General features: G+C 41.1%; 1 protein-coding gene across 1 annotated transcript in view; it reads left to right on the top strand.

The window, feature by feature from the left end:
* Positions 1 to 23,832, top strand: part of LOC127582240 (nuclear receptor subfamily 6 group A member 1) — a 219,651-nt gene extending 195,819 nt beyond the window's left edge. Inside the window, exons 7-11 of the mRNA XM_052037381.1 lie at positions 4,152 to 4,376; positions 5,075 to 5,329; positions 9,312 to 9,433; positions 18,227 to 18,379; positions 23,611 to 23,832. Coding sequence (XP_051893341.1) covers positions 4,152 to 4,376; positions 5,075 to 5,329; positions 9,312 to 9,433; positions 18,227 to 18,379; positions 23,611 to 23,699 — 844 coding nt within the window. The 3' untranslated portion in view covers positions 23,700 to 23,832. The remainder of the gene's footprint in view (positions 1 to 4,151; positions 4,377 to 5,074; positions 5,330 to 9,311; positions 9,434 to 18,226; positions 18,380 to 23,610) is intronic.
* Positions 23,833 to 24,900: the final 1,068 nt, after the last annotated feature.

The raw sequence follows: 24,900 nt of genomic DNA, 5'->3' as shown, positions 1-24,900 counted from the left end.
CAGAATCTAGTCAACCATAGTCAGCTTGTTTTTTTGAGGAAGACTTAACCAAAGTAGATATATTTGGACTTCCAGAAAGCATTCAACAAGGTGTCTCACAAAACATTAAGTCACAAGGTAAGAGTGCATGGTGTTGAAAGAATATATTGGCATGGATAGAGAATTGGCTAACAGTTAGGAAGCAGCAAGTGGAGATAAAAGGATTATTTTTAGGTTGGCAATCTGTAGTCATGGGGTTACTACAGGGATTGGTGCTGGGGCCACACCTTTTACAATAGCAATGATTTGGAGAAAGGAAGCAAATGTATGGTAGCTAAATTTATGGACAACACATAAGTAAATGGGAAGTTGGGTTGTGAGGAGGATTCAAACAGTTTACAGAGAGATAATGATAGGTTAAGTTAGTAGTCATAAAGCTGGGTAATGGAGCACAATATAGGAAATGTGTTCATTTTTGAAGTAAGAACAAAAGTATTATTTAAATGCAGAAAGATGCAGCAAAAAGGCACATGTGAGGTCCCAGAGGATTGGAGAATAGCCAATGTTATTCCTCTGTTTAAGGAGGGCAACAGAGACAATATTCCTCTGTTTAAGGAGGGCAACAGAGACAAAGGAGGAAACTATGGGGGAGTAAGCCTTGCATCAGTGGTAGGGAAATTATTGGATAAGATTCTTAGGGATAGGGTCTGTTCACATCTGGAAAAGCAAAGACATTAGGGATAGTTAGCATGCCTTTGTCCGGGGAGATCATGTCTTGCAAACTTGATTGAGTTTGTGTTTGACAAAGGTGATTGAGGGTAGGGCAGTGGATGTAGTGAAGCTTTTGCCAAAGTCCCTCAAGGTAGACTGATCCAGAAGATTAAGGCAAATGGGATTCCTGGAGACTTGGTAGTTTGGATTCAAAATTGGCTTGGCCATTGAAGACAGAGGGTAGTGGTGGAGGGATGTTATTCTGACTGGAGGTTTGTGACCAGCGGTTTTCCACAAGGATCAGTGCAGGGACCTCTTGTGTTTGTGATTATATATAAATGATTTGGATAAAAATGTAGGTGGGCTGATTCGTAAGTTTGCCGACGACACAAAAATTGGCAGAGTTGTGGATGGTGAGGAAGGTTGTCAGCAGGATTCAGCAGGATATAGACCAGTTGGAAATATGGGCAGAGATATGGCAGATGGAGTTCAATCCAGACAAGTGTGAGATGTTGCACTTTGGAAGGTCAAGGTTAAGAGGAAAGTATACAGTAAATGGCAGGACCCTTAGGGCTTTGATGTTCAGAGGGATCTCGGGGTGCAAGTCAATAGCTCCCTGAAAGTGGCAACACAAGTAGATAGGGTAGTAAAGAACGCATATGGCATACTCACCTTCACCGGTTGGGGTTTTGAGTATAAAAATTACAAAGTCATGTTGCAGCTGTATAAAACCTTGGTTAGGCCACTTTTGGGGTATTATGTGCAGTTCTGCTCATAGCATTACAGGAATGATGTGGAGGCTTTGAAGAGGGTGCAGAAGAGGTTCACCAGAGAATATTAGCTATAAGGAGAATTTGGACAAACTTGGATTGTTTTCTCTGGAGCTTTGGAGGCTGAGGCGAGACCTGATAGAAGTTTATAAAATTATGAGTGGGATAGATAGGTTTGATAGTCAGAGTTGTTTCGCCAGTGTGGAAAAGTCAAATACTGGAGGGCATAGTTTTAAGGTGAGAGGGGGAAAGTTTAAAGGAGATAATACAAGGGAAGTTTTTGTTTTACAGAGAGTGGTAGATGCCTGTAATGTGCTGCCAGGGGATGTTGAAAGCAGATATAATGGCAATGTTTAAGGGGCATTTACACAGGCACATGAACAGGTATGGCATGGAATAATATCGACCATGTGCAAGCAGATGGGATTAGTAAAATTGCCATTATGGTTGGCACAAACATTGTGGGCCGAAGGGCCTGTTCCTGTGCTGTCTGTTCTATGTTCTAAGAAACACAGAAAACTAGCACCCAAATGCATTGAGAATAGAGAAGGCAAACGGAATATTGGCCTTTATTTCAAGGAGATTGGAGTACAACAGTGGGTAAGTCTACAAGGCACTAGTAAGACAATGTCTATAATACTACAAAAAATTCTAGTCCCCTATTAAAGAAAAGATATTATTTCAATGAACGTTCACTAAATTGATTCCAGGTTTAGAGGATCCTGCAGGGAATGGTTAACCAGGTTAGGACTCTACTCATTGGAGTTTTGAAGAATGAGAGATGACTTTATTGAAACACATAAATTCTTGGGCAGCTAGACAGAGTAAATGCTGAGAGAACAATTCCTGTCATGAGGGGGTTCAGAACCAGAGAGCATGGAATAAGGGAGTGCCAATTTAAGACAGACGAGGAAGAAATTCTTCTTTCAGGTTGAGTATCTGAAACTTATAGCTACATAAAGCTGTGGGTGCGGACTCTTGTGTATATTTAATGCTTTGGTAAATAGACTTCTAATCATTAAGGGAACCAAGAGTTATAGGGAAAGGGTAGGAAAGTGAACATGAGGAATGTTGGATTGGCCATGATCGCACTACACAGCAGGGCAGGCATCGCTGAATTTCCTACTCAGGTTCCCACTTATGGGTCGTATAAATAGCTAGCTGATAGATGATTACATTAACTCCATATCCCTACCATTTTCTGAACTCAGGCCTTTTGGAATTACAAGCACAACATGTTGAACTCTTCTACTGCCAACTTCACCGGCTATAAGTCTTCAACCCAAACAGTTGATTCTTTCTCCTGATTACAAAAATCCACCTCAATACTTGTCTCTGGCCTCTTGCCCTCGCTAGATCTATTCCCCCCAAACTGCTGGTATAATATTGAGGTTTCTTTTTCACCTAACTTACTGACTTTAATCTTCGACCTTCTGAGCTTGCAGCATTCTGCTCACTAAGGACCAATACTAATACTGTCATCAAACCTGCTGATCAAGGTGGTGTTGTTTAGTGAACTGACTCTGACTTTGCAGTGGCTGATTGCCAGATCCCTAACACCTCCTCACATCTCATTTTAGGCCGTGGCCCACCTCCACCACTGCCCCCCCCCCCCCCCCCCCCCCCCCCCCCCGCCCAAACAGAACATCAAGCCATTGTTTCGCAGATAATCATTGATCTCATTTCCCCACCAACATACATGGTGTACTTCTACCTCCTTACTGAGATCCAACAACAGGACTGTCCCAGTAAACTCAAGTGTTTCAGCTTGTTCTTGAGCCATAACTTCCACTTCTTCCCATCTTAATTCTATTCTTTCTCCCCTTGTCCCACCTCTGGCCACCTACACTACTGACATTTGTCACCTTACATTTGTCTAACAGTTTGGAGTTCTCTGCTCTCAGCTGGCTCATTTTTACCATGAATGTCCACTTCCTCTACACTTCCATCCCACATCAGAACAGTTTCTTTCTTTTTACAAGGGACTGACCAGTCACTCTCACCACCCCATCCCACCCTTCGCCTGGCTGAAGTTGTTCCCATACTTAACTTTACCTTTAATTCTATTCACTTTCAACAAATCAAAGGTGCAGCTTTGGAAGCCAGATGGGACCAAGCTTTGCCTACCTTTCTGTGAGCTGTATGGAGTATTACTTGGGCCATCTCCATCACCATCTTTTAATGGTACATGTGCAAGGCACAGAGCAAGTGTGCAATGGAATATGCTACATTTGTCTGGTTGTTGCAGATCTAACAACAATCAAGTTTGAGAGCAGGACAGAGTATTGTGCTTGACAGATGGTCCATCCGTCACCCTGAACATTCTTTTCCTCTACCATGTGTGCACAGTGGCTGCAGAGTGTACCATGTACAAAGTGCATTAACTCACCTAAGCTATTCTAACAGCAACTCCCATACTCTCAACCTGTACCACCAGGAGGGACAAGGACTTGAGGTGCCTGGGAACACAACAATCAGTAGGTTCCTCTTCAAGGTACACACCATTATAACTTGAAACTCCCTCTTCAACAGCATTGTTGGAGTACCTTCATCAGAAGGACAGCAGCAGTTAAAGGCAATGGCTTGCTACTACCTTCTTGAGGGTAGAGGGGGGAAGGGAAATAAATCCTGGTTATAATGAATAATCATTTAAAAAGATAACAGAATCTTTGTGCCTTTCCTTTCTTGCAGATCAATGGAACTGAATGGGTACACTGCACTCAGGGATCAATTCATAGGGACACCAGTCTCCGCGCACTATCAGTACCTGCCGCACCTTTTTAGCTATGCTGCTCATTCAGGTCTGTTGCCACCTCAACCCCGCAGCTTAGATCCTCAGTCACATACTTTGGTAAGCCAGTTGGTTGGAGCAGAAGACCTTGAACCTCTTGGAACACCAATGCTGATTGAAGACGGGTGAGTACAGTTTAATGCAATGTTGAGAGAATAAGACTGTTGTTGCATCTGGGACTATAATAATAATTAATTAACATTAATTTCTAACAAAATGCTAAAAATACATCAATTCTATTATGTTCTGTACTTTGGTAACTTAAATCAAACCCCATAGTCTGAATTCTTAACTAGTCAAGACTACTTGGTTGTTCATCCTCTTGCAAAATGTTTGCACATTTTATGGCTGAATAATTGCTTTAAAGCCAATATTTATTTTGAAGCAATTCATCTAGTGTAAAAGCTCTCCTGAAAAGCCAATTCCATTTTGAAGCTCTTAGGAAAGTATAATCTTTGGGGCTGATGTTGAGCATCATCACTAAGTTATTCTTAAACATCATTATACTTTTTAATAATTGGTTAAACATCATATTTTAAATATCCTTTATTGCGATGGATTCTTTGGAGAAGCTTTGATTACTTGCCTCTCTTAGACATTTAAATTAGATTCCATAATGATGCTAATTGTAAATAGCCTTTTAAAAAGGTGTGGAATTGATTTGCAAAATGTTCTTTTCCTTATTTCATGTTAGTGTTTGCAATGAAAATTATTTTCTTTAGAGGTCTACAAGAAATATTTATCAAAATACATTGAAGTTTTGTGGTTTTCCAAGATTGTTTGTTGTAACTTGGGGTCTAAGTGTCTGTCTGTGTTTTAACAGGTATAAGGTAACTCAGGCAGAGCTCTTTGCTCTACTTTGCCGCCTGGCTGATGAGTTGCTTTTCAGGCAAATTGGCTGGATCAAAAAATTGCCATTTTTCTGTGAATTATCAATCAAAGATTACACCTGCCTGCTAAGTTCCACCTGGCAGGAGCTCATCCTCCTCTCTTCCCTCACTGTCTATGACCGACAAATCTTTGGAGATCTTGCTGATGTCACTTCAAAGTATGCGCCATCTGATGACGAACTCCAAAGGTGAGACGGATGACAAAGAATGTTTGCGTTGCAACAGTTGATAACGTTGTAGGCCACTGTGGCTTGTATCCATGCAAAATAGCTGGACACCATTCAGGCAGTCAACTGCTTTAGCATACTTCAGTGCGGTGTGAAGTTGCATGCAAATCAGATGCTTAGCCTCCCAAGCCTGCTCCGCCATTTAATTAGATCACGGCTGATCTGATTGTAACCTGAACTCTGCATTCCCGTCTGCCCACAGTAATCTTTCACTCCCTTGATTATCAAGTATCTAACTACATCTGCATTCAGAATATTTGGATGTCAAAGGTCAAAGAATTCACAACAGCACACCATGAAGTAATAAGTTCCAATAGGACACCTACGTGTCCTGGGGTGCAGGATAAAGTAAAAGCAGAACACCCACCTGATCATTCCAATAATATTTTGAAAATGGGTGCTCTGTCATTGCATATGCTGACTTCCAGCAATACATCTTCAATTGTTTCAGTGGTAGTTTGAAACTCTACTACTATTGTCTCAGCTCAGCAGTGGAATATAACCACTTCACATTATTTGTAATCAACATTTATTCTATACACTTTAACAAAGTTTAAATCCAGCAATACAAAGCATTCAGTTGAACTTGTCAATGTGTGAATATATGTTGCTACCATAATCTTGTAACAGAAGCAACTACTCTTACCTACTGATGATTTTCTACTTATTTCCATCTATTAATGGTCTAGAATTTATGATCATTGGCAAGCCATCCAAAAGCAGAACTAATCTACAGTTCACCTGTTGAAAACTTACTGCAGAGTGCTGATCAGATCTACACCCTGTGTGGCTGTATAAATCTCATTATTTTGGGGGTGGTACACAAAGCAAACCTGGCAGCTAGCTAAACCAAATTCCCTGGTCTAGTTGGTTGTTAAAACTTGCCAAAAGTTGAATGTTTTTGAATCTTTCAGAAGTACCTGAAAATATCTCAAAAGATTTAAAAATAAATCACACGATAAATTTGAAAAATTCTGAAATACCATCTGTAGAGAATGAAATGGAGTTAACACTTGCAGTTCTGATGAAGAGACATGGCACTGTAAGATTAACCCTGTTTCTCTCTCCACACTGCTGCCTGACTTGCTGGATATCCAGAGTGTTTTCTGTTTTTATCATGCTAGATTTAAAGTTTAATTTAGAAAAGGGTTCCTGCAGAGCTCAGTAGGTCTGGTGCTATTTCTAGAGGATCTCTGGCATCTAGGAAGGCATCGAGCATGATGAAAAATTAATTAGACTGAAGAGTCCACATACAGCAAATCATGAAGTAAAAGGGTTTTTTTTATATAATATTTTGCCCTCTGCAAAGTGGTTTTTAAAAAAAAATCATGTATTGATCTGAAGGTATGACTCTCCACACTTCTGAAACTAGGTTTTCAGCGCTGAGGAGATTTATCAGTAATTATACTTAGTACGCAATTTTACACTTCATCCAACAAGGCAATAATTTTCGGATGTTTGCAGTGAAAATCCTGCAAGTGCCAGTATTGTTAGTATTTTTATGTTGTTATTGAAATTCTTAATTTTGCTGTCATTACATTGTAGATTCCATGCTACGCTCAGTGTTAGAGTTTATAGAGTTCATAGAGTTATACAGCATGAAAACAGGCCCTTTAGCTCAACTGGTCCGAGCCGACCAAGATGGCCCATCAAGCTAGTCCCATTTGCCAGCGTTTGGCCCATAACCTTCTAAACCTTTCCAATCCATGTACCTATTCAACTGTCTTTTAAAAGTTGTTATTGTTAAAGAGGTTTAGTTGAGAAAAAATAATAGGAGCAAGAGTACTGCTGAAGGGAATCAATTGACTGAGAAATGTCATAGTACAGGTGCACACAACCAGCATTTCTGGGATCAAAGTGATCCTCTGTTCTAACAGTCTGGCACTCAGTTGATGAGACATATTCCTCACATTTGTTTTTTTGTTGTTTGTCTTGTATGAAATTTGTAGGTCTTGAGATTCGGAAAGGGCTGTTTTAGCATTATTGATATCCTGATGAATAAATTCTATTTTGGAACACAAACACCAGGATGTGAAGAACTGCAAGCCTGAATTATGTGCAGTTTAGGAAGAATCCAGTTAATGAGGCAAAGCAAAATGAGGATAAATTTTTAAAACTGGAAGAGTTCAAACTCTGAAAGTTTTCAAAAGGATACAGTTTTTTTGAAAAAAAAATTATTCTAAGCTGTCAACTTGAAGATTACAATAAATGAAACCAAATCTTATGGTTTGTCTCACGAGCATGAAGCTTTTCAAAATTTATTTTGGTCTGTCAAGTTTTCTTAAGGATTTTTATCAAGCAGCATGATTTATTTTTTGGTTTTATTCAAAGTTACATGTATTCATTGGTAAATCCTGCCATTTTAAATTCTGTCTTCCATCACTAAATTGAACCAGATTTATGTCATGTGTTTTCTTAGCCAATCTCTTATCAGGTTTTAGAAGTTTTGTCATTTGACTAGAGATTAGCCACATTATTCTGATACATAGAATGTGAATTGCTGCAGGAGTGGGTCAGTTGCACCATCCAGTGACAATCTCAAACTTGGCACTAATGAGTTTTTATAGCAAGTAATTTTATACATGAACAACTGCTTGGCATCTTTAATGTGTATTCATTTCCACCCTATTTTCCTCCTACATTGAAGCATGGTTATTTATTGCAGGTAGGCTTGGGTTTCTGCATGATTTATATCTGGTTGGCTGCCTTTGCAAATCCACCTTCCTTAAGTCTATCTTGCTGAATGATGTCATTAAAATGTTGGCTTTGAAATAAAATACAAAAATCCTTTTTTTTAAGAAAACATGGCCTAAGTGCTTCAATATATTCTGTTAATGACATATTGTAATAAATTCTGAATTGTTTGAAAGAGGGAAAGTCAGGAGCTGTGGAGGAGTTTACACTTCAGTGACAACTTTGCCTTAGCTAGTGATGTATGTTTTGTGCCATATAAGGGAGGAATATGGGCAGAAAGCAAGGCAGTAATAATACTAAAGATAGATGGGGTGATTCTCAGTCTGAGGAATTTATAAAATTGACAAGTGTTCTGTGAAATCTAACAAATGTTCCAATTTCATTCTATAAAATGGGAGGATTTCCAGTTCATTCATTAAAAACTGCTGTGTGCGGATGTGCACCTGCAGTCTCTTTGGAATGGAAATAGCTGAAAAGTTCATATTGATTGGTTTTATTGTTTGAGCAAATTTTTCATCACTTCTGTTATTACTTCCTTGCAAAATCAGACAGTTCACATCTAGTTCTGATTCAACCAATTAATATCTTCAACAATCTTGCAATGTTTAAAAGGCATTTAGACAGGTTCATGGATAGGAAAAGTTTAGAGGGACATGGGCCAAATGCAGGACAAATGGGACAAGTTCAGACATGGACAAGTTGGGCTGAAGGACCTGTTTCCATGCTGAATAACTCCATGACCATTGCAGACAGCAGGAAAACATCCAAAATAAATCTAATGACTATTGTAGATGTTGTGTCGATGGTGGGCTGGATTTTTAAAATAACATCCACAAAGTTATCCAACCCACTGTGTAGAGATCCATTACTATTTTATGACGACAAGATGTGTCAGATCCTCAAGACAATTCTAAATGTTATTTCTCTTAATGTGGTTTTAAACAATTATATTTGAAAGAAGAGTAGCCAGGAAACATTTAATGCGCAGAAGAAAGTAAAAATACATTTTACAAAATCCACTGTTCTCTAAGCGTCTGAGTTTCCTGTCAATTGAAGATATCGTGGCTGAATGAGAACTGGACTCGTGCATTGTCTGATGTTTACCAGGATTGTAAAATTGGAAATGTAAATTTTTCATAAACAATAAAACCAATCACCAATATGAACTCAGCTATTTCTGTTTCAAGTGTGCAGCTTGTTGTAAAAACAAATATAATGTCTTAGAAGGCATTTGTGTTTGCTCCCTTAGATTCAGTGAGGAGGGAATGGAAGTTATGGAACGACTAATCTACCTCTTTAGAAAATTTCAACAGCTGAAGGTTAGCAATGAGGAGTATGTGTGCATGAAAGCCATCAACTTTCTTAATCAAGGTAAGATGTTTTGAAGATTTTTGGCTAATTTCCTTTTGCTCTATTTAACCTTCCTTAAGCCAGAAACCCAATGGAATCAGTTTTAACCACTTCTGCCACACTTCCTTGGAAAAAAAAGTCAGACAGGGTGCGAAGTGGATAACTGACCCACTGCCATCCCTTTTTTACCCAATGGAAACTGTTCAGTTAACTTCAGTAGTTCTACGTTATGATACTGGGGTGGCTTAAACAATTGACTATTCTTGGCAGAAAATAAGTGGCTCTGAGTCTGCAGTTTCTTAGCCAGTAATAATCACTTCAAAGGATTAACACTCTCTTGCACACTTTCCTTTGCATGTGATCCATAAAATATGGCTACAAAGCTCTAAATTTCTGTAGACATGCCAGCAAAATAAGCCCTGTTCCATTTCCTTTGCTGTTACATGAAGATCTTAATACCTCGGCTATTGAAGTGGACGTGATCCAGTGTGGGAGAAAAAAACATCGGAGTCAGGGTTGAACAGCACCTAAATAGACTCTTTGCCCCACCATGTCCATGCCAGCCTTGAGGTACACTAATCTTATTTCCCAGCACTTGCCCATGGCTTTCTGTGCCTTGGCTTTTCAAGTGCTCACCAAAATCCAACCTAAGTATTGTGAGACTACCTGCCACTGCCAATCCCTCAAACAGTAAGCATCTGATTTCAAAAAAACAAGTTGCTGGAGGAACTTGGTGGGTCAGGCAGCATCTGTGGAGGCAAATAGATGATCGACATTTCAGATCAAGACCCTGCATCAGGACTCAGAGTGCAGAGGGAAGATGGGCAGTATAGGTGAGGGGGAGGGATGAGGCAGGAGCTGGCAAGCAATAGGTGGATCCAGGTGAGGAGAGGTTGCCCTTGCTATCCCCTTGCCTCTACAGATGCTGCTTGATCCATTGAGTTCCTCCAGCAACTTGTTTATTGCTCCAGGTTCTAGCATCTGCAGTCTCTTGTGGAGTCCAGCATCATCTTCAAATCCCTTGTAAATCTCTGGCCCCTTACCTTAAACCGATGCTCTTCGGTTATAGACACTTGCTAAAGGGGAGATTTTCTCACTATTTGCCCAATGTATTCCTTCATAATTTTGTATACTTCAGCTAGGTTCCCCCCGGTCTTGTCCACTCCAAACAAATCTGAATTCCCCAGAGGAAGATAAACCCCATCAATATCCAACAGGTGAAAATCTGTTCTGTAGTGAGTTGCACTCTAAAGTTTCCCTGATTACTTGCCTGCCTCTCTTCCTCTGACTCGTAGTCACTTATTCTGCCACTGACTGCATTTCCTTAAGCCTAGCGATGACTACCTGTTAAAAATGTGCTATCCGGGTAACACTCAACCTTGCCAATGTGCTGTAGTGCCTGCAGCTGGTGCTCAAGCTCTGAAACCTGGCACTCAAACTGATCAAGACAGTTGTACTTCCTTCAGATATGGTCATCCAGACAACAAGGAGAATGGGCTAAATAATACAGATGATGCAGGGTTTAGACCTTAAACATCGGCAATTCTTTTCCCTCTACAGATGCTGCTTGACCTGCTGAGTTCCTTCAGCAAATTATTTGTTGTGCCAAAATAATAAACCACCTTGATTGTTTCATGGATCCAATTGATACATTAATCTTTAATCAAATGTTAAGATGTCATGTGAAAAATACCAGCTGTGTTCTTGGAGTCCATAGCTCATCAGCAAAATACCAATTTGGTTACCTTTAACATTGAACTTATACATATGTTGCTTGATGCTTTTAGCTCTCTCATTTTAGACAGCCGTAAATATTTGTATCCAGATTCTCTTTTTCAGATGCCAAACTGTTAAATTATTCTTGGGTTTTAATAGATCCATCTAATTCTCCTTTCTGAGACAGTAGGCATAATTACTTTGTGCTTGATGGATGTTCAGATGCAGGAGATTTAATCAGAATTTGTGATACAGGTGCAACTGCAGCTGTAACACTTGATCTTTATAAGGAGTTGATGATGGGCATTTTTGATTTGTCTACTCAGTTTTATCTTAAGTAGTTAATGTGCTTAAATAATATCAACTTGGAAACTTTGTATCCTTAAAGATATACACATTTTATTCTATTGAGTAATGAAAAACTTGCCAAGGTTCATGAAAATATTTCCACCTTAATGCTCCATATCTTTATGGAAGAAAAGGTTTGGAGAATCTTTCCCTCAGATGTGAATGCTCCATTAGGACTAAAACTTTGAAGAATAAAGAAAAATTTTGACTGTCTGAAAGAAAAATAGCATTCATCCAAAGTGTTTTTTTGGTATAAAAATAGAAAATACTGGAAATAGTCAGCAAGTTGCACAACATCTGTAGAAAGAGAAATAGTGTTAGTGGTTGAATGAATGGAAAAGATGGGACTTATTGGAGGAGGATTAAGGTCTTTATAGATTCAAGAGGGAAAGTTCCCCTGCTTTCGTTAAAACTGATCTAACATGCTGAGAATTTTTAGCACTTTCATTCCAGATTACTATCACACATTTTTGATGACAATTTAGGATATTTAAATTACTGAATCATTCTTCTGCTATTTCTGTCAATTAAGAATTGATCTGTGACTCCAAAATTGGTAAACATTCTGGTTACAGGAGTGTTTGGTTTCTTCTCCCTCATCTCAAATTTATACATATTTCCAACCAAGTTTCTGACTAGAACTATTAAGTTTATGTGAGTGCTGTAAAGGAATTTGGATTATTTTATCTTTGTTTCTGAAACTAAGCTAGGTCTACTGATTCTGTAGTGTGCTAAAATATATTGTTCCAGAGAGGACTTGATTGTTGAAACTAGTTGCAATTGGTAATGCAGCATTGGTTACACTTTTTTCAATGTATTGATATTTTAAGTTCAGTCACAGAATAATTTTGGATGGAGATCATCCTTTGCCAACAAGAGTCATCTTTTGTAAAACAAAAATTTCTACAATATACCCTTACCAAAAGAACAACTGATGGTGAAGAGTGGGATATGGTCCAAATCATCAATGCATTTGATTGTTTGCTTTGGTAATTAGCTCTTTCTATTTGGAAGCCAGTTAGAAATAAAAAGTTTTTTAAATTGCTGGTGATGATCATGACCCTCAGTGGTCTGAAATTCCTGGGACAATCACCAATCATAAACCAAATCTCAGACCACACACATTATAATCTGAATAAGAGGTCATGGCTGAGACATTATAATCTTCAAAACAGGTGGCTTATACATAATTTATGACACTGGCAAGACAAAGTTTAGCAATAATGTTTGCAGTTCTCCTATTTCTAGTAATTTATGGGAAACTTCCCTTTATAAGTCATATGTAATATTTTTAAGGCATATTTTGCAATAGTTCTTGTCAAAAGTATAATGTACCAAAACACAATGGTCTGTGTCAGCACTGGAAAACCAACCATATCACCAGGCATTTATAAAAGTCTGTTGGTGTGTTTTGTTGCATAGAGAATTGGTGTTGAATTACGCCAAACAATTTCAAAAATATTACTGAAGACTCAGTAAATATGAAGTGTCACTTGATGTGAAGCAAAGAGTCTGCTGGAGGAACTCAGCAGGTTAATCACTTGATGTGATTTTGAGCAATCCATTCAAGAAAGTTACAAAGCTTGATTCTCTCATCTGTACTGAGAAATTAATTTGACTTGGAATGGTCAGATGGACATGAGACTTTCAGAATCCAGGACTAGTATTGTTTATGTCTGATGAGGACTGAATCTGGCTTGCCTGCAATGTCTTACAATCTCACAGAGCAAATCCATGCTTCAGCAAAGGACTAAATGGTACCAATAGAATCATATCCCTGGAGGACTCATGCTAGGACTAAAAGGAGGTAAATCATAAGTAATAATAACAACCTAAATTTGGGACTTCTATACCAAGTGAAAAGAGAAATGTGTTTTTAAGGTGAGGTGGGAAGAAAATGCAATGCAGCCAGTAATTAGTCCTTTGAAAGCCATACCTCCTGGTGCCCATGGTCAGGATTCATCTTTCCACAGTCTCATGTCCTAATGAAGTAGAGCTGCAAGTGTGCCATCTTTGTGACTGCATAAATTTTAACTGAGAATATGGGCAGAAATGAGGCAAGTAACAAGCTAACAAATTCACAGTGGGAAGGGAACTGGCTAATTTTTAACTTGCATTCCTCATTTCATCTTTCAATTTGGGCTCCATGCTTGAATGCTTGAAAACAGGAGTAAGTGGTCTGTGGCATTAGATGAATTGTGAAGTAGAGGTCCAAGATGATTTTGATCATGGTCATAGTCACATGTATTGGTTTATTATTGGTTTGGTTTATTATTGTCACTTGTACCGATGCACAGTGAAAAGCTTGTCTTACAAACCAATCGTACAGGTCAATTCATTACACAGTGCAGTTACATTGAGTTAGTACAAAGTGCATTGACGTAGTACAGGTAAAAACAATAACAGTACAGAGTAAAGTGTCACAGCTACAGAGAAAGTGCAGTGCAATAAGGTGCAAGGTCACAACGAGTGATGTGAGGTCATGGTCCATCTCATTGTATAAGGGAACCGTTCAATAGTCTTATCACAGTGGGGTAGAAGCTGTCCTTAAATCTGGTGGTACGTGCCCTCAGGCTCCTGTATCTTCTACCTGATGGAAGAGGAGAGAAGAGAGAATGTCCCAGGTGGGTGGGGCCTTTGATTATGCTGGCTGCCAGACCAAGACAACGAGAGGTAAAGACAGAGTCCAAGGAGGGGAGGCTGGTGTCCGTGATGCGCTGGGCTGTGTCCACAACTCTCTACAGCTTCTTGTGGTCCTGGGTGGAGCAGTTGCCGTACCAAGCCATGATACATCCAGGTAGGATGCTTTCTATGGTGCATCGGTAAAAGTTGGTGGGAGTCAAAGGGGACAAACCAAATTTCTTTAGCCTCCTGAGGAAGTAGAGGCGCTGGTGAGTTTTCTTGGCTGTGGCATCTACGTGATTTGATCAGGACAGGCTGTTGGTGATGTTCACTCCCAGGAACTTGAAGCTCTCAACCCTCTCGACCTCAGCACCATTGATGTAGATGGGTGCATGTACACCGCCCCCTTTCCTGAAGTCAATGACCGGCTCTTTTGTTGACATTGAGGGAAAGGTTGTTGTCATGACACCATTCCACTAAGCTCTCTATCTCCTTCCTGTACTCCGACTCATCGCTGTTTGAGATACGGCCTAAGCAGTGGTATCATCTGCAAACTTGTAGATAGAATTGTAGCAGAATCTGGCCACACAGTCGTGAGTGTATAGGGAGTAGAGGGCTGAGGACGCAGCTTTGTGGGGCACCAGTGTTGAGAATAATCGTGCCAGAGGTATTGCTGCCGATCCTCACTGATTTGCGGTCTGTTTGTTAGAAAGTCAAGGACCCAGTTACAGAGAGAGGTGTTGAGTCCTAGGTCTCGGAGTTTGGTGACAAGCTTGCTTGGAATTATAGTATTGAAGGCAGAACTGTAGTCAATAAACAATAGTCTAACGTAGGTGTCTTTACTGTCCAGATGCTCCAGAGCTGAGTGTAGGGCTAGGGAGATGGCATCCGCTGTATATCTGTTTTGCCGATAGGCGAATTGCAATGGGTCCAGGTTGTCTGGTAGGGGAATGGTAGGACAGGATAAGTGGAAATCCAAGGATTCTTGTAGAACCCTGAGCAACATTGCTTCTGCTTTTGGGTACCAGAGGGAAAAAAAAACTTTTGTTTATCTTAGGCTCTCTGGCCCGAGAGCCAAGTCCTGGTGCAATCTCTAGCCATGGTCAACATTTTACATGTCATGTGGTGTTGCATTAAATACCACTAGTCTTTGAATGACATCTTTGGACCATGATGTTTGAATTTCATGAGGCCCTTACCCAGAGTGGAACAGTCGGAGGTGGGAGATGTTCATTGCTGCCTCAAATATGCCTGTTGTTGGTCCAGCACCTCAGCCTTTAAGAGTCTTGACCTGCCATGGTTCAAATCATTGATTATCACTGCAACAACTGCAGAAAAATAATTGTTTTATGTAACTTTTTATATCCTTGGAATGATCGAGTATCATTAAAAAAAAAATCAGAACCCATCCCTGCAGCTCCAGAACAAATGTTCCTTGTGCAGCAGCAGAGGGAGGAATGTTCTCTCCAGACCCTGTAAGAAAACATTAAGCTTTCCCTGCCTTGACTGTGGAGATGGTGGATGCTCTGGTTATCATGTTTCCAAAATTCTGTGGATTCTAAAATGGTTCCTGCAGATTGGAGGGTAGTAAGAAAAGAGGAAAAGCAAAATCAGGGAACTACTTACCTGTTGGCCAACATCAGTAGGAAAGAAACTGCCTGACTCTAGAGAAGGATATTACGAAAGAACACTCAGATATGAATAACAGGAATAAGCAGAGCCAGCATGGATTTGTGAAAGGAAAATCATGTTTGACTGATCTATCCAAATTCTACGGGGATGTGACCGGTAGAATAGGGAAGGGAAAACCAAGTGGATGTGGTATTTAGATTTTTAGGAGGCTTTTAATAGGTCCTACACAGCTTAGTCAATAAGGTTACAGTGCATGGAGAGCGTGGGAAGGGTAATATACTGACATGGATTGAGAATTTATAAAAGAAAGCAAAGCATGGGAATAAGAGTCTTTCTCAGGTTAGCAGGCCCTGACTAGAAAGCACAAGCGACTGCAGATGCTGGATCCAGAGCAAAATCCACTGCTGTAGAAACTCAGCCGGTCAACCAGCAACTGTGGAGGGAAATGGACAAATGAAGGGTCTTGATCTGAAACATCGACTGTCCCATTTCCTTCCACGGATGCTGCCTGACCCGCTGAGTTCCTCCAGCAGTTTGTTTTTTGCTGCGACTAGGAGGGTTCTACAGGGGTCAGTGCTTGCTCCCCAGCCGTTCACAATCTACATCGATCATTCGGCTGATGGGGTCAAGCATCTTTTTTCCCAACTGTGCTGCCGATACCAAATGGCATGGGGTTGTGAGTGGGGAGTACCAGCTGGGATCTCCTGGTGGCCAGCCATTTTAATTCCACTTCCCATTCCCACACAACATCTGTCCACTGCTTCCTCTTCTGCCAAGTTGAGACTAGACACAGATTAGAGGAACAGCACCTCATATTCTGCCTTGGTGGTCTCCAACCTGACGGCATGAACATCTATTTCTCTAACTTCTGATAACCACTCCCTTGTCTCCTTTTTGTTTCCTTATCCCACCAGCTCCCATCACCCCATCTCTTTCCCCTCTCCCACCCTCTTGATCTCCTCATCCATACCTTCCTCCCACCAGTCCCCCTCCCCACTTCCTTCCCTTTATTCCATGGTTCACTGTCCTCTCCTATCACATTCCATATTCTTCAGCCCTTTGTTACTTCCACCTATCACCTTACAGCATCTCACGTCATTCCCCCTCTCCCCCCCCCCCCCCCACCCAGATCGATCCATCCATCGCCTGCCAGCTCTTGCTCCACCCCTTTCCCCCTATCTTTTTATACCGGCTATCTCCCCTCTTTTCTTTCCAGTCCTGATGAAGGGTCCTGACCCAAAACATCATCTGTTCATTTCCCTCTATGGAGGCTGCCGACCTGCTGAGTTCCTCCAGCATCGTGTGTGTTGCTCTAGATTCCAGCGTCTGCAGTCTCTTGTGTATCCCTACATTATGATCTTTTCTGGCCCATCATTGTGTACAGTGTTCTGATGAACACTGGCTAAAACCTTATGATTAAAACCAATTTGAAATCAAAGTTTATTAGTGACATACACATGATTCTAATGCTACTCCATGAACAAAAATGTTAATCACACAATGTTTGTGTTGTGTAAGTTTGAAGCAATTGATATTCACTTAGGGTTAATCATTCCTTAGTAACAGGATTGCAGAAGAGTACTTTTAATTGTTTGATAACATGAAAAGCAGATAATTTAATACTGCTGTTATTTATAATTACTGTTTCTCTTTTCATGGGGTCTAATATGAAATACAGTAAAATTATTTGGCATTGATAGTACTGTTTATTTCCATGTTCAGTGTCACACTGACCCTAATCTGATGTCTAGTGTTGGTACAGCCAGATTTTGTTGCAAATTATTCAGTTTGACAATTTGAAAGGTTAGATGAGAGGTGATTACTAAGCTACTCATGGTTAATAACTTGCACAGTTTTGTTTAGTTATCATATTTAATTCTATAATTACCAGTTGCAAATTAGCTTATGGTGTTCAAAAATGCACAGTTCAAATTCATATAAGCTATGTTCTGAGAGCTTTTAATAATCTAGTTGTAAAAAAGGATAACATGGACATGAACCACATTGATGCTCAGTAGTTTTATTTGCTTCTGTGCACTTTTAAATTTAAATTCAGTCAGTGCTGTGTTAGGTGCTGCCAGTATTATCAGTATCCCCACATGAAAGGGAGAGAGAAGTACATGTTTCCTGGTAATCACTGCATATCAGCTGGTGCTGACTAGCATGTGCAGGTACCTTGTAAGGACACAATCGGGTGTGAATGTGATGCTTCCCATGGTTGACTAACCTGCCCAGTTTACCATTACTATCAGTGCACGTGCAGAGCAACAACTTGATCACAGATCCTTGCACAGCAGCAATCTTGATTCAGAAGAGCAAGCGAAACAAAATATTATGAGACACCCAGGTTATTTTTTGCCTTAAGTTTTTACATGAAATTCACAGAAGTTTTGGTGGGGTGGGGGAATAGAATTAACGGTACATATAAGTGAGTCATTGTATTAAGTGTATTGTCAACCAAAGTCCCGTTTTTAATTTTTTTTCCTTGTTTTACAGATATTGGGGGACTGACCAACGTGTCTCAGTTGGAGCAGTTGAACAAGCGTTACTGGTACGTGTGCCAGGATTACACTGAGTTCAAGTACCCACACCAGACCAATCGTTTTCCTGAACTCATGATGTGCCTGCCAGAAATACGCTACATTGCAGGTAAGTTAAAATGTAGTGGTTGCTTAGATCAGCTATATTTGATTTATTATTGTCATCACAGGACCCTCGTGCATCGTGCAGTGAAATTCTGCCTTTTGCATCTTCAGCAAAAAAAAGACTGCGTACAAAATGAAAATTCCCATTTTCTGTTGACACTGATTATCCTTATTTAGGACATCTATTAACATAGTAGGAGAGGGAGGCAAAGAACATAGAACATTACAGCACAGTACAGGCCCTTCGGCCCACGATGTTGTGCCGACATTTTATCCTGCTCTAAGATCTATCTAACCCTTCCCTCCCACATAGCCCCCCATTTTTCTATCATTCATGTGGCTATCTAAGAGTCTCTTACATGTCCCTAATGTATCTGCCTCCACCACCTCTGCCAGCAGTGCGTTCCGCACACCCACTGCTGTGTTTAAAATCATAAGACATGCTCTCCAATCCAGGCAGCATCCTGGTAAATCTCCTCTGCACCGTCTCTAAAGCTTCCACATCCTTCCTATAATGAGGTGACCAGAACTAAACACAATACTCCAAGTGTGGTCTGACCAGAGTTCTATAGAGCTGCAACATCACCTCGTGGCTCTTGAACTCAATACCCGGACTAATGAAGACCAACACTCCATATGCCTTCTTAACAACCCTATCGACCTGCATGGCAACCTTGAGGGATCTGTGGATGTGGACCCCAAGATCCCTCTGTTCCTCCACACTGCTATGAGTCCTGCCATTAACCTTGTATTCTGCCTTTGAATTCGATCTCCTGAAGTGTACCACTTCGCACTTATCCGGGTTGAACTCCATCTGCCACTTCTCAGCCTAGCTCTGTATTCTATCAATGTCCTCTTGTAATCTACAGCAACCTTCTACACTATCCACAACACCACCAACCTTTATCATCAGCAAACTTACTAACCCACCCTTCCTCATCCAAGTCATTTATAAAAATCACAAAGAGCAGGGGTCCCAGAACAGATCCCTGCGGAACACCACTGGTCGCTGACCTCCAGGCAGAATACACTCCATCTACCACCACCCTCTTCTATGGGTGAGCCAATTCTGAATCCACACAGCCAAGTTTCCCTGGATCCCATGCCTCCTGACTTTCTGAATAAGCCTTCCATGAGGAACCTTATCAAATGCATTACTAAAATCCATGTACACCACATCCACTGCTCTACCTTCATCAATGTGCTTTGTCACATCCTCCAAGAATGCAATCAGGCTCGTGAGGCATGACCTGCCCCTCACAAAGCTATGCTGACTGTCCCTAATCAGCCTATGCTTCTCTAAATGCCCATAAATCCTGCGTCTAAGAATCTTCTCCAGTAGTTTGCCCACCACTGAAGTAAGGCTCAATAGTCTGTAATTCCCAGGGATATCCCTACTTCCTTTCTTAAACAAAGGAACATTTGCCATCCAGCTCTACTCCTGTGGCCAGCGAGGACACAAAGATCGTCACTAAAGGCACAGCAATAACCTTGAATATATCCCGTTCGGCCCCGGTGACTTATCTATCCTAATGGTTTTCAATAGTTCCAGCACATCCTCCTTCCTCACATCGACATGCCCTAGCATATCAGTCTGTCGTATGCCATCCTCACAAATGTCAAGGTCTCTTTCTCTGATGAATACTGAAGCAAAGTATTCATTAAGGACCTCCCCATCTCTTCAGACTCCAGGCACGTTTCCCCTTTTATCACTGATCAGTCCTACCCTCACTCTAGTCATCCTCCTATTCTTCACATATATGTAGAACACCTTGGGGTTTTCCTTGATCCTACTCACCAAGGGCTTCTCATGCCCCCTTCTAGCTCTCCTAAGTCCATTCTTAAGCTCCCTCCTGGCTACCTTATAACTCTCCAGAGCTCTGTCTAATCCATGCTTTTTAACCCTTAGGTAAGCTTCTTTCTTCCTCTCGACAAGATATTCTGCATCTCATGTCAACCACGGTTCCTTCACTGTACCATCTTTACCCTGCCTCAATGGGACAAACTTTTCCAGAGCCCCATGCAAGTGTTCCTTAAACAACCTCCACATTTCCACTGTGCACTTCCCCAAGAACATCTGTTCCCAATTTACACTCCCAGGTTCCTGCCTAATAGCATCATAATTCCCCCTCCCCCAGTTAAAGACTTTCCCATATCATCTGCTCCTCTCCAAGCCTATGGTAAAGGTCAAGGAGTTTTGCCCCTATCTCCAAAATGGTCTCCCACCAAGAGATCTGAAACCTGATCAAGCTCATTTGCCTAGTACCAGGCCCAGTATGACCTCTCCCCTAGTCCACATACTGTGTCAGGAATCCTTCCTGTACACACTGAACAAACTCCATCCCATCTATCCCTTTTACACTAAGGAGATGCCAATCATTATTAGGGAAGTTGAAATCACCCCTGACAACAACCCTGTCATTTTTGCACCTCTCCAAAATCTGCCTCCCGATCTGCTCCTCAGCATCTCTGCTGCTATTGGGGGGTCTGTAGAATACTCCCAATAGAGTGATCATTCCCTTTCTGTTTCTGACTTGCACCCACACTGACTCAGTGGACAATTCCTCCAGGATATCCTCCCTTTCTACAGCTGTGACACTGTCCCTGATCAGCAAAGCCACTCCCCCACCTCTTACCTCCATCCCTGTCCCTTTTGAAACATCTAAACCCCAGAATATCCAGCAGCCATTCCTGTCCTTGTGACAGCAAAGTCTCTGTAGTGGCCACCACGTCATATTTCCACGTACTTACCCACGCTCTAAGTTCATCAGCCTTGTTCCTGATACTTCTTGCATTAAAGTAGACACACTTCAGCCCATCCAACTGACTGCAATGTTTCCTTTTCATCTGCCTATCCTTTCTCAGTCTTTCTATGTTCTGCATCTACTTGTACACTAAATGAACCAAGCTCTGACCTGTCACTCTGGTTCCCATCCCCCTGCCAAACTAGTTTAAATCCTCCCCAACAGTTCTAGAAAACCTGCCTGCAAGAATATTGGTCCCCCTCCAGTTCAGGTGTAACCCGTCCCTTTTGTACAGGTCGCACCTTCCCCGGAAGAGATCCCAATGATCAATAAATCTGAATCCCTGCCCCCTGCACCAATTTCTCAGCCACACATTCATCTGCCAAATCATCCTCTTCTTACCCTCACTGGCACGTGGCACAGGCAGCAATCCAGAGATTATTGCCCTTTTAGAGGTCCTGCTTTTCAACTTCCTACCTAACTCCCTATATTCCCTCTTCAGGACCTCATCTCTTTTCCTACCTGTGTCATTGGTACCAATATGTACCACGACCTCTGGCTGTTCACCCACCTCCACACCACCTCCCCCCCCCACCTTCAGAATGCTGCAGACCCGTCCCTGGCACAAGGGAGGCAACGTACCATCCAGGAGTCTCTTTCACATCCACAGAATCTTCTGTCTGCCCCCCTTTCTATGGAATCTCTTATCACTACCACTCTCCTCTTCTTCCCCCCTTCCTTTCTGCACCACACAACCAGGCTCAGTGCCAGAGACCTGGTCACTGTGGCTTTCCTCTGGTAGGTGGTCCCCCCCCCAACGGTGTCTAAAGTGGTATACCTGTTATTGAGGGGAATGGCCACAGGGGTACTCTGCACTATCTGCCTATTCTCCATCCTTCTCCTGACAGTTACCCAGCTACCTACCTCCTGCAGCCTCAGAGTGACTGCCTCCCTGTAGCTCTTGTCTATGTACTCCTCGGTATCCTGTAGGAGCCGAAGGTCATCCAGCTGCAGCTCCAGTTCCCTAACATGGTCTGTAAGGAGCTGCAGCTGGATGCACCTCATGCAGATGTAGTTATCAGGGAGACCCAGAACTCCCACATCTCACAAGCTGAACACACCACTGGCCCTGGAGCCATTCTCACTACTCTACACTACAGGGAACACCAAATCAAAGAAAGAAAAAAAACTTACCAGAGACTTACCTTCGCATCTTCTCACCGAAGCCTCAGCTCCCCACTCTAATACTGGCCACTCACACAATGGCTGCTCTGCTTATACTTGCCTTACCTTTATTTGCTGCAGTTGATAAGCCAATCAGCAGGTAACAATTTGCAAATGTGCCTCGTTTAGACTCTTGCAAGGTGAAACTCACGAGCTCAGGCACAGAGACCCACCTCTTTTCAAGCGTCCCGCTCAAAATCTCGCTCCAACTCACGACTCTGCAAGTGAAGAGGTTAATGATATTGAACTCTGGTGTAAAACTATTGATTGCAATGGGCAGTAAAATCAGGCAGATATTAAGGAAGCATTGCATTCAATTCTGTCAGGTTCCCAACTGGTAAGGTAGATTAAACTAGCCGCCATGATGACTGAAGGCTTCACAAGCATTGATCAAAAAGAGATGTTGTAAATTAATTTCTGATGACAGCGTGGATTTATTTTAAATTAGTGTGCCAAGGTATAAATTTCTTCATGGCTTTTAACTATCATTTTGCTGTGACCCACATTGTTATAGCTAAGTTTGTGCACAGGAGTAAGAGAAGAAAAAAGACATTAAATAGTTTTTGGCCCCAAAAACCAAATTGGCCAGTAGGAAAACAACTAGTGTTTGATGGTTTTATTGTGAATGAAACCAGACAGTGTCAGCAAAGGTTCTTTCTCTGACTGTAGTGAAAGTCGATGGTGGCATCCACACAAATTTGAGTTTGTACAAGGGTTCAGTAGCCACAAAGGAAATGCTGGAAACATTCAGCAGGTCAGGTAGCATCTGTGGAAAGGGAAACCGTTGCTGTTTCAGGTACAGGAATGTTCATCAGAACTGAAAAAGAGAAAAAACGTACGAGTTTTCAGTAGGAACGGTGGGGGAGGGAGAGGTAGAACAAAGGAAATCTCCCTGATGTGAGTCCAGATAGGTTAATGGATGCATTTCCAAGCACGTTGTGATTCTTTGTGTAATGTATTGTTAATGGTGAGGCTGTGGGATACACCCAGCAGACCAGACTATACAGATAAGAAAAACTGAGCCAAAATGATGACAGCGGAAATGGCCAGTTCTAATAAAGCTGGAGAATTCAGTATCAAGTCCAGAGCATTTCCAGCATTTTCTGCTTTTAATTTTAATTTACTTTCAGACACATTCTTTATTCAATTGTTTGTATCTTGCACTTCAAGGCACATGGCATGGAACAGTTTAAAGCAAGGAGCCAAGGCATAATAATTGCTTATGATTGATAAAATATCTCAGTCCACGTTCAACCATATCTTACAGGTAAACTGGTCAATATTCCTTTGGAACAGCTGCCTCTGCTTTTCAAAGCAGTCCTGCACTCATGTAAAGCCAACACAAGTAAAGAATGAGCCATCAGCCTGTGGCCCTTGAATTTTCCATGCCTTACTGCCTCAGGTGAAGAAGGAATACAGATGGGGAATAAAGTTGACCAAGGTTCGGAGAACAGGGAAAATCCTCAGATTGAGAGTGAAACCCTGTGACTCTGACAACAGCTATATTTTACTTTATCTATTTATTTCACGACAGAGTTGAATGTATGATCTTCAACGCAGTGCACATGCTTCTGTACAATGCAGTTAATGCATTTCCTTGCAGTTTACGGTATGTAGGGTGTTATTGTTACAGTATTGCCATTTTAGGTCTAGTTGAATTTTTTATATTTTTGGGGGAGGGGGCTGAGCAAAGTTTTGTTTTATTAAGACTACCTCAATAATGAGATGACCATTTGTGTCTCTCTCCATTTCAAATGCCTTAAGGCTGTCACTAAAGTGGTCCATTCTGGCAAGCTGCTGCCTTGTTACAACAAATCGGTACTAACTGCAGTCAGATCGATTGCAAAAATTTATTTACCTCTTTATTTCCGGTCTTTGCAAGAGGTTTTATTTTTAAATTTTTATATTTGTTGTATGGGCATCATTTTTGTATACAAATTCAGTGGGGATCCTACGGAAGGATGGTGCAATATAGTGCATCCAGGCGCTGTAACCAGGCTAATTACAAACGGTGTTTATTCACTGATGAGGGAGGCAGTTCAATTGACATCTGATTGGAAAATGTAATTATTTTCCTCTTATAAAGCTAATACTTTATTAATATTACATTTGGTACTGATGCAGATGCTTAAAAGAAGCTGTGCCATCTTGGAATATTTAATGTAAACCAAAAAGCCCTGCTAAGCAATACAGGAATATTGATGATATGTTATTAACACTGTTTCTCAGAGCAGACAGGTTGTCATGGTCAAGGATCAACAGGAGGTCATCTATACGTTTCTAAATTAAAAACCAAAGATATCATAAACAGGAAATGGTAAATATGTTTCAGATTTATTGTGCATTGTATTTCTAAAATGTCAAGCAGTTGTAAATTATTTGTAAATCCTTGCCTAGGGATAACATTATAAGGAGCTAAAATCTGAGTTTTAAAGTTTTATTCTCATTTGACTTTTGTAAACTTGAAGTACAAGGCAGCATTGCTTTCCAAGGAACATGCACCTATATATCTTCCCTGCGAACACCATTTTTTTGTGAGGGTACATCTTTATTTGAT

This window comes from Pristis pectinata, chromosome 23 (assembly GCF_009764475.1).
Source record: "Pristis pectinata isolate sPriPec2 chromosome 23, sPriPec2.1.pri, whole genome shotgun sequence".
In the NCBI taxonomy this organism is placed as follows: Eukaryota; Metazoa; Chordata; class Chondrichthyes; order Rhinopristiformes; family Pristidae; genus Pristis; species Pristis pectinata.
The sequence above is the reverse complement of the archived record's forward strand: the minus strand, read 5'-3'. Positions and strand labels throughout refer to the sequence as shown.